Source organism: Melanostigma gelatinosum (assembly GCF_949748355.1).
Source record: "Melanostigma gelatinosum genome assembly, chromosome: 14".
NCBI classification, from domain to species: Eukaryota; Metazoa; Chordata; class Actinopteri; order Perciformes; family Zoarcidae; genus Melanostigma; species Melanostigma gelatinosum.
This window is the reverse complement of record NC_136647.1, coordinates 14,064,084-14,074,291: the sequence shown is the minus strand read 5'-3', so window position 1 is coordinate 14,074,291 and position 10,208 is coordinate 14,064,084. Positions and strand designations below refer to the sequence as shown.

The window sequence follows — 10,208 nt, the reverse complement described above, 5'->3', positions numbered from 1 at the left end:
CTGCCTGGCCATCTACCACTAGAATGCATTGTGATTTGGGTTAGCTGAGCATTTAAAGGTGCCCTTCGGAGTTTTCTTATAAACAAACAAAAGTGAGATGTTTACATTCAGTATCACTCACCAGAAGGCATCGTGTGTGTCCTTGAGCTCCAACAAATGTGTTAAATGCATTTCCTCCCTCGTAAAACATTTGTCGAGTCATTTTTTTTTTTAGTATTTTGAATCCTGCATTGTTTACTAGCTAATGGTCCTCTTCTTCCGTGCCTTTGTTGGGGCATGCTGCATGTCTCGGGCGTTACTGCCACCTGTTGATGAGTGGAATACTGTGAAACCATTGGCAGGACTGTGGAGCACAACACCCTTGTGCATGTTCATGCGCATTAGGGACCCAGTCATAGAGAAACGGCTCCACAGCGCTACTGTAGGACAAAAACTCCACAGGGAACCTTTAAGTGGCTCAATCACAGGACTCCAGCATTGGGCTACATAGCAACAGTCCACTGTACACGAGCAACAACGAATCATTTGTGCTGCAACTCGTTCCAATGTCAGTAGCACTGGATAAAATCAAGCCACCTGCACAACTGTTTCAACTACAGGTGGCATAGCAAGTTACACTAAGACAATTAAAGCGACATGGTCATACTCCAACAAATATGTCTGCTGAGTTTCACCTGTTTTGTTCTTAATTTAAAACTATTGGAAAGTGATTTCTATGCTAATTTTCAGTTTCAAACCGAAGTGTGGGCCCATAGTGGTAGCATAATACAACAATGGGAAAATAAATAAATGTTCCACCTTAACTGAGATGTGCAAATGCATGCTGTTGGGATCAGTTGGCTGAATTTGAAAAAAGATGAAGTACTTCCAAATTGAAGTATCAGGAAGCCATTTATAAACATTTAAGGTCAACTGTAAAGTTGCTCACTAATGATATTCAAGGAATGCAAGTGTTTGAGTCGTGATTTTGACTATTGGTGCAGTTGTGTGTCCACAGAAAGGGCAGACTTCCTCTGTCAGCTAAGTTGACACCCCTGCAGGAAATGTGTGGTCAACTTCCCAATGGACCATTATCAGTGTCTTTTAAAGTATATACCCTGTTAAACTGAGGTTGATGCATTGCATTATTCCCTGAGGTTAATCAATGCATTACGTATAGACATTAATAAGACGGCGTTATATCCTTAAGAGCTGCCATTTGTATCATTTAAGCAGGCTGACTGCAGGTTTCTCCTCCAGTTACCCCGTGGTTTTACTGCTTCCTTGCCGTTTTAGCAATCATTGCAATGTGTCTGACTGTGTGTGTGCTGGTGGTGCTAATCCTTGAACATAACGGTACCCTTCCCCTTCTATCACTTCGTTCCTCTCATCCCACTCTCGTGGGCGACGCTACCGCCTCTGCCTTGCCACCCACTAATTATTCTCTTCCATATCATCACATTGTTGCCTCCCGCGTTACGTTACAGTTCCCCCTCTTTAGTGTTGGAACACGCTTCAGAATACGGTATCTTTATGTCGTATGGGTTGTGTGTGCAGTTGCATCAAATGTGTGGTCACTTCCCAGTTTTACTGCCTCATCTTTCATAAGTATACGTGCTATTTTCTTCCCATAAATGTTTCCAGTCTCAAAGGAATTCCCCCCCTCCCTGTTGAATGCAGAAAACCCATCATTGGAAACAGATGAAAGCAGGATAGGTCATGCTGTACATTCAAAACCCAAAGCAGCAGTCTAACCACCCACACATCTTCTTAAAGCCACATTGAAATTGGTTGAAAGTGGAACTGATTGTCATATTCCCTTGTGTCTTGGGGGAGGGGTTGCGTAATTAAGTCAAAGCACCCCCTGGTATCAGTAGAATGTGTGTTCACTCTATTGAAACTTAAAATGAACAAATCAGGAAAAGGCCAGATGGATGTCCATGTCAAATCTATATCTAATCTAATATCAATATGTAGTGTATCTGCTCGTCTGTTTCCTCCGTGTTGTGGGTGGGCGGTGAGTGTGTGTGTGTGTGTGTGTGTGTGTGGGTGACTAGGAAGATTGAGTTGAGATGATTTGTATGGTAATATTGGCTTTAGTGCATACAAAGTAGAAACCTTTGGGGTTGTTTTTATGTACGAGTCTTTGTGCTTTTGACGTGTTGATGGAGTCAATAGATCTACTGCTCCACTTTCACTGATGTACACATTCAATTAAAGATTCTCGATTGTTCTGTTGAGGCAAAAGATTGAAATTACTTTTAATTTAAACATTTTTAGCCTGTTGGTTTTATTTTGTGTCCTCAACAGTGTTTTGTATTCAGACTTATTGAAGCCAGATGGCAGGAGTTACTAGAACAGGTGTAGTTTAGTATGAATTTACGATCTAAGCGTGACTTTTAACTGAGGAAACACAAGTGTATCAACTTGAAATACGACCTCCACTTAGGGCCGGCATTCAAGTGTGGATGTGTAGGATTCAAAGAATCAAGCGAGCATCAGCCACTTAGAACAAGAAATAGATGCGGTTTGCTTAGAGTGTAGCCATTTTTTAATTTGGCAAAAATAAAAAGCACAATGAAATGCAGTTTATTTTATTGAAATGCTGTTTTTATTTGGAGCGGTTTGTATTTTGATGGTGTATCTGACCCTGCTCTGTCTGTATGTTGTACGACTCATGAATCTGACCGTGTCTCCCGTAGGATCCAGCAGGGATCTTTGAGCTGGTCGAGGTCGTCGGCAATGGGACCTATGGGCAGGTGTACAAGGTGAGACATGATGCCTAAATTATACCTCCATGATGTCGAGCTCTTGTTGTAGACAAACTCATTCAACACATCAAGTTTTCACCTGTGCGATGTGCTATAAAACTGGGCACCAAAGACCACTCTAGTGCCTGTTCTGTGTTAAATGTTTTTTGCATTCATTTCTCAGATTACAGTAGATTTAGCGAACTGCTATGTAAGTACATTTTTCAGCTGTCGGCCTGAAAAGTTAAAACTGTCTGTGACCGAAAGATAAGAAAGTGTAAAATAAGATCGGTGAAGAGGTGTGATGATAAGGCAATTAGCCACACTTGATGGGGCGACATTCAAGGAGTTAATTTTAAACTTTATTGACCACTGTTGTGATGAACTTGTCAGGGCCGTCACGTGAAGACGGGCCAGCTGGCTGCCATCAAGGTGATGGACGTCACGGAGGAGGAAGAAGAGGAGATCAAAGCTGAAATCAACATGCTGAAAAAATACAGCCACCACCGCAACATAGCCACGTACTACGGTGCCTTTGTGAAGAAGAGTCCACCAGGACACGATGACCAACTTTGGGTCGGTCTCTCCTTTTACCTGGCCTGATCCTTTTTATAGCAGTGTGCCTCATTGATTGTGCTCACTACGTCTGCATTTGTCTGTATGTAGCTGGTGATGGAGTTCTGTGGGGCGGGATCAGTGACCGACCTGGTGAAGAACACTAAGGGCAGCTCTCTAAAGGAGGACTGGATCGCTTACATCTGCAGAGAAATCCTACGGGTGAGATATGGCCGTCCCACCAGTCAAAACAAGTCTGCAGCAGAGGTCACTCCTTACTGATCCATTTTGACTTCTTTGTCTGTGTGCAGGGCCTTTCTCATCTCCACGCCCACAAAGTCATCCACAGGGACATCAAGGGCCAGAACGTGCTGCTGACGGAGAACGCAGAGGTCAAACTTGGTACGTTGAATGCTTGTAGGTTTCAGGTAAAAGAGCAACAGCAGGTATCTGCTACCCAGCGTCGTCTCACATCCTGTTTCCTCTGATCGCTCTGTCCACATTCAGTTGATTTCGGGGTGAGTGCTCAGTTGGACAGGACCGTCGGGCGTAGGAACACCTTCATCGGCACACCGTACTGGATGGCGCCTGAGGTTATTGCCTGTGACGAGAACCCCGACTCCACCTATGACTACAGGGTAACGGAAGCGCTGCGTTTGTGTCCGCACTATGCTGCGGGAGCGTATGAAAGGTAGACACTGACCTGGTCCCTTGTGTGTTTTGCAGAGTGATATCTGGTCCTTGGGGATCACAGCCATTGAGATGGCAGAGGGAGCTCCTCGTAAGTGTATACACTCCTTTGAACCTGCTCTTGTTTGAAACATGCATTTCTATGTACCCAGCAACAGACCGTGTCTCACCGCCAGAGAAGACCTCATGAATGAGTCAGTCTTGCATGTTGTCTGAGTCTTCAGATGGGCAGCTGACTCACTGTAATCAAGGTAGTGGAGTCGTGAGCTGGCAGTTGGCCTGTGGAGGCTGATTGCACAGAGCTCTCTGGTCTGCTCAGCGGGGCGATGTGTCTGTCCAGAGATTTGGTGTCAAACCTGACGAAGAAGAAAAGAAAATCTCACTAAAGAGTAGCAGCTAAAATGTTTGTGAAATGAATCCCAGCTGTGGTGAACTTATAATGATGATGTTCTGAGAGCCTTTTGTTCACATCACTGATAAGAACTACGGAGCTCTTGTAGCCCATGCTGCTGCTGCTGCCAATGACATAAGACGTACGGGACAACTGTGAAGCTGATGGTACCTTTTTAAATTATGCAGTGTGTAATTACTCACTCCATCAGCTTCATTACTGAAGTATGTATTCCACTTACAACGGCGCAATGTTCCTTGTTTTTTGATTAGATCTCTTTTAGGTTTTACGGCTGAAACCATTTTTTTTTAATTAAATTTTGATTAGTTGGTCGACAGACAACAATGGAAGATGGTTTTATGAATTAGTTAATTTCTCTGTTTAAAATCATATCACTATCTTTTACTGTTTTACTATTACTGTTTGCCGAACAAATACAGACACCACGTTCGTCTTGGATAACATAAGATAGATAAATATTTTGATTTGATTAATTGATTGATATCATCATTATTGCAACCCTAGTCGTTGGCTCTCTTATTTATTCATTTTACATAACGACTGTTAAAGACCAGATGTATTGAACCTTTCTAACTGTTTTTTTTATTGAGTTATATATTTAAAGCAGTAGTTCAATTTAGTTTGTCATCAAATAATTCAATAGAACATCTGTATTGATGTGTGACGGGTGAACTACGGTCAATTTATCGACAACATTGTAAAGACGGGACTGACGAATGCTCTCTGTGTCCGTCGCTGGTTCATTGAGACGCGTCATTGTTCTAGTTCCAGTAATGTATTCATTAGCTTTACAGCGTTACTGGCTTTCTGTTTATTTTTGAACATGTGAATTATTGAGCATCTTTTCACTGAATCTTTTCGTCACTAGCTGTGTTAGCAGACACCCTCCATACCTTTTACTGTTTGTTCACACGTCTAAGGAAACACGGGGCTGTCAGTATGGTGACTAACAGGTAATCATTTAAAAACAGTTTGAAGACCGTCCGTACGATTGATCAGCTAAAAGCAGAAACAAACGGATCAGTTCACTCCAGGTATTTAATGCAACACTAAATGACATCATTCACACTGACACAACTGCCAACATCCTGTCAGTGGGTGATCCAGTCCTTCTTAAATGAAAGTAAACCAATGCGAGTCTACTGAATACATACTAATGCTTATACGTTATGTCTGTGTGTGATACAAGGTAAACATGCATGTTATATGACACACACACACACGGTAGCTGTGATCCTTTTGTTCCCTTAAAATACTGAAATAAAATGTTCCTCCTGCCTTCGGCTCTCACAGTCACGTTGCATTCGTCCAAAAGACTGCCGTGTGAAAGCCTATTTACTGTGAAACTAACGCTAACCAGTCAGGTTTAGCTACCTACCTACGCTGGGAACACAATGACTCACATTGAATGTAAGAGCAAGGGCTGTAACAATAAGCCTGAGGCACCAGGAACGATTGGATAACAGCAGCTGTAACCATGTATGAGGATACAAAGACTGTGTAATGGTGGCTCGTATTTTTTTGAAACCACCAGCTGTGGGAGTATATGATACTCTGTCTTACATTTGATTTATTCTGATGTTGCTTTTCCCTTCCGTTTATTGTAGGTCTCAGCTTTGGTTGGGGGATTTGATAATATCTACCAACTCATCATCTTCTTTTATTTCTGCAGCCTTGTGTGACATGCACCCGATGAGAGCCCTCTTCCTCATTCCCAGGAATCCCCCCCCAAAACTTAAATCCAAAAAATGGTGAGTTATCAACCGTCCTGTTGTTACTTACATATATCATATCCCAGACACCTAGCAGGCTCCCCTCATATGATTTCAAATGTGCATTAAGTCTCTCAACCTTATGTTTCCAAAGACAAACCCAAGAGTAAAGGTGATTGCAGGAGATCACAGTTACGTGCGCTGCAGTAACGTTGTTGCTCTGTTTACCTGATGTTTTGAGAAAGCAGGTCACCGCAGAGCAACAACCAGGTTGAAGGGATAGTTTAGAGTTTTTCAAGTAGAGTTGCACGAGGTACTTATTAATAGACGGCGTATTACCGACAATAGATGACGATTGTTACGCCCCCTGTTTGGAGAAACGGACATGAGTAGCAGCACGGGAGCAAAGTACTGCTGTGGACGGGGGCAGCAGCAAAACGTATTTTAGCCACAGAACAAAAGGCCCACCTAAAGAAATCAATAGCAGTTTAAATACACGCTATTAGAATACTTTCACAGGTTTACCTGGCCAGCCCTCTTCAACTGTGCTTCAAGTTACTTTGGGTGCATTTGTCCTTCTATTAGGGAAAGATTTTTAGGAAAGCCGTCCCTCACTCAGATTTCAAAGTGCGAGAGGTCAAGTCCTTTGTCCCAGAGACGAGTATGATCGTGAGCCAGATGAGAAGCTGAAGGCTTTTCAACGTATTTGCCGTGTTCTTTTTCCTACCCTGCTCCTATTAATCTTTATGCTGCTCGTTAATGGACCCACTTAGTGGAGTTTATGGTCCCACTGCATCCAGAATGAAACGTTTCTTTCACATTGCTTTAAAAAAAAATTCCAATCATAAAGAAGCCGTCGGTCAATATTGTGTGACCCAGATGAACAACTATGCAAATATACAAAACAGAAGTAAGGGATGGACTCAATAACTCTTGGTCGCCATGTTTGACCAGTATTAACCCCGTACAGGTAGTGTGTATTGCATAGAGTTGAGTTGTATTTGGCAGTGATCATGTTGTGGTTGTACTGTTCACTGGTAAATTGCAGCTACTAGCTCCCATACCAATCAAATACTGTACATTCTGTAAAGACATTACAGAATGTTATGTTATTGATCTTTTTTTTTTTTCAAGCGTTCCTAGAAATGTCACATACATGACTCCCCAGAAAATGCCAGACCTGTTAAAGATGGAACTTGTCCCACTTGCGTCTCTCCTCTGCCCAGCTGCCAACTGTTCCCTTCCTCCCTGCCCTCCCACTCTCCCTCACTAGTTTATCCTCCTCTCACCTCTCCGTTCCTCCCAGGTCCAAGAAATTCATTGACTTCATAGAGGGCTGTCTGGTGAAGACGTATACCAGCCGACCATCCACAGAGCAGCTTCTCAAGCACACCTTCATCCGGGACCAGCCCACTGAGCGCCAGGTCCGAATTCAGCTCAAAGACCATATCGACCGTACGCGCAAGAAAAGGGGAGAAAAGGGTGAGCAGATGAGATGGAAAGAGCCTAAATGGGTGTAACCCAGGGCACCCTGTCTCTTCATGCACCATGATTTACTACACGTTACAGTATACTGTACATTATCCCCCCCATCTTTTTCACGTAATTCACTTCTCTTGATGCTAATTTTCATTACAGAAGAAACGGAGTACGAGTACAGTGGTAGTGATGAAGAGGATGAAAATCGTGGAGATGACAGAGAGTCGAGGTATTTTCACTTTATTAACTGCATTCATCAATATATTCTCTGTCCAAGTGACTTGTGTTCTCCGTGTGAATGATTGTCCCCCAAAAGCCTCTCCCTCATTTTTTTATTTTTTTTCCTTTAATTTTGGCCATCAGTTCCATCCTCAACGTGCCCGGTGAGTCCACCCTGAGGCGGGACTTCCAGCGTCTGCAGCAGGAGAACAAAGAGCGCTCGGAGGCTCACAAGAGGCAGCAGGCCCAGCTGGCTGCTCAGCGTCGGGATCCTGAGGAGCACAAGAGGCAACTGTTGCACGACCGACAGAAACGCATAGAAGAGCAGAAAGAACAGCGGCGCCGTCTCGAAGAGGTAATAATCAACTTTTAGTGGAGTAGTATTGTGAGAAATACGTGTATTAGCTTTCTTTTCGAGAGTTGGATGAGAAGAATAGTACTACTCTTATATCTGCATGCTGAACATGAACGTAGAGCAAGGAGGCGTTTATCGTAGCTTAGCATAAAGACAGGAGAAGACTAGCCTGACTCTACAAAGTTCAGAAATACTCCACTCAACACCACTAAAATGTGTGCTGTAACTATTTCCTAAGAACAATAGTTACAACACATAACTCTCTAAAAGTACATGTCGAAATACTCCTTTTTAAAGAAAACTAAGATATTTTTCTCACCTTTTTTATCTTAAATTATTTCTTATTTCTTTTTTTCCCCGTTTTGACACAACACTTAACATTCCAATATTGTCCACGATTATTGTAATGCACCCAATGCTGACATTTTAGTATCTCCAAAATACAATTCTGCATAAACTCAGCATTGGTGATGAAAAGCACATCACTAGAAAGGATTGGAAAGTTCCCTAGCAGTGCATGATGCTCAATTTACAAAACGTAGTTGTGTTTCAGAGACCTTGCTGTAATGTCGGCCGAGTATCAGCAATCTATCTTTTGAAGTGAATTTACCTCCTGTGCATAAATCATCTCCCAACTTCAGAGAATGAAAACACATTCATTCGGCGTCTCTAGTTTAAACGCACACATTCACAGTAAAGTCAGATGCACATCCCAGCTCCTCACAACTGAATTGCGTCTTATCATCGTGGTCTTCCTCTTCCTTGTATGGTGCTGGTTCTGATTCATTCTGATACATTTATAAATACGAACAGATCAGATTTTGTCGGGGATATAAAAAAAATGGTGTCTTTGGCCTTATTTCCTCTGTCACCCTTCTTTTATAATTAAATGTAATCTTACACATTTTACCAGAGGCTCATGATACTAATACATTATGCAACAGGCGGAACATTTTTAATTCAAAGCAAAACTGCAACAAGAATATAATGTTCCTTGTCTGTGTGTCTGCTCTTGTTCTTCATCCACTTACTACTCGCTGTTGCCCTTTTATTTGTCCGTTACTATTCATTTGGTTTGCCATTGGTTGCTTTAGTCATAAGTACATAGCAGTTTTAATCTGCCTTCTATTATCGGCCTACTAAACCTTTATGCAATATACTTAATGTATATCAATCCATGAACATAAGTAATAAAATATAAAACAGTTTGAATAGTTTATACTTTGAAATGTAGAAATGAGGCCTAAATGAAAAACGCACACCAGGGCAACTAAAACCTATCCATCCATTGTTTTATTTATTGATTCCCCCTCACCAACTTAACGCCTCCATAAGTTAATAACTAGTTGCGAGGACTGAACAAAGTCTCCGGTCACCTTAACTTGCAACAGTACATTTTCAACATGTTGTTCGCTGACGTTCATAGTTGAATAAATGGGTAAACAGTGGGGAATAGAGTGAGATTACTCCTTACAACACAGGTGTGAATTATTAATTCTGCAAACATTCGCCCAAAGTGAGATGATTTTGTAGCCTAGAGTGAGATGTTTTGTGAGTACCAGGTTTGTGCAGAAAAGGTCTAAATGAACTACCACAGATCTTACGCTACGTTGTTGGTTTGTAAATGCTGTTAAGTGTTTGCACAATACCAATTCCTCCTGACTTTGTTGATATATGTCCTTGTCGCACGGCTCAAGGATTATGTGGATGTTGTAGCGGTTAACAGAAAGTTTTGATTTACACTTGTAATGTTGTCAATATTTCACATCCCCTGAATGTGTCATCATGTTATCTTCTCTGTCCAGAAGGCAGCTGAACTTGCTTTTTTTTTTGTTATCTGACATAGAGTCGACAAAAAAAGTGTTGTCATAGTGACGGTGTCTTGTTGTGGATAGCTGTCTGACAGTCTTCAGCCATCAGCCCTGATCAGCAGTCAGTTCATGGTTTGGCTGCATCGTGCTCATTTTATGCATCCTGTTGTTACATGCATTAAACAAACGTAGGCATAAGACCTAAAGGACATGGGAGCAAATATTGATGGACAACAGAATGAAGTA

The 10,208-nt window shown here is 42.1% G+C and overlaps 1 protein-coding gene across 9 annotated transcripts in view; it reads left to right on the top strand.

Moving 5' to 3' along the window:
* Window positions 1-10,208, top strand: part of mink1 (misshapen-like kinase 1) — a 28,460-nt gene that overhangs the window by 2,568 nt on the left and 15,684 nt on the right. For all 9 annotated transcript variants that reach the window (XM_079283892.1, XM_079283890.1, XM_079283889.1 and 6 more), the window contains exons 2-11: window positions 2,682-2,747; window positions 3,123-3,305; window positions 3,396-3,506; window positions 3,596-3,686; window positions 3,792-3,922; window positions 4,011-4,065; window positions 6,059-6,137; window positions 7,405-7,580; window positions 7,737-7,806; window positions 7,941-8,151. In XM_079283892.1, coding sequence (XP_079140018.1) covers window positions 2,682-2,747; window positions 3,123-3,305; window positions 3,396-3,506; window positions 3,596-3,686; window positions 3,792-3,922; window positions 4,011-4,065; window positions 6,059-6,137; window positions 7,405-7,580; window positions 7,737-7,806; window positions 7,941-8,151 — 1,173 coding nt within the window. The remainder of the gene's footprint in view (window positions 1-2,681; window positions 2,748-3,122; window positions 3,306-3,395; window positions 3,507-3,595; window positions 3,687-3,791; window positions 3,923-4,010; window positions 4,066-6,058; window positions 6,138-7,404; window positions 7,581-7,736; window positions 7,807-7,940; window positions 8,152-10,208) is intronic.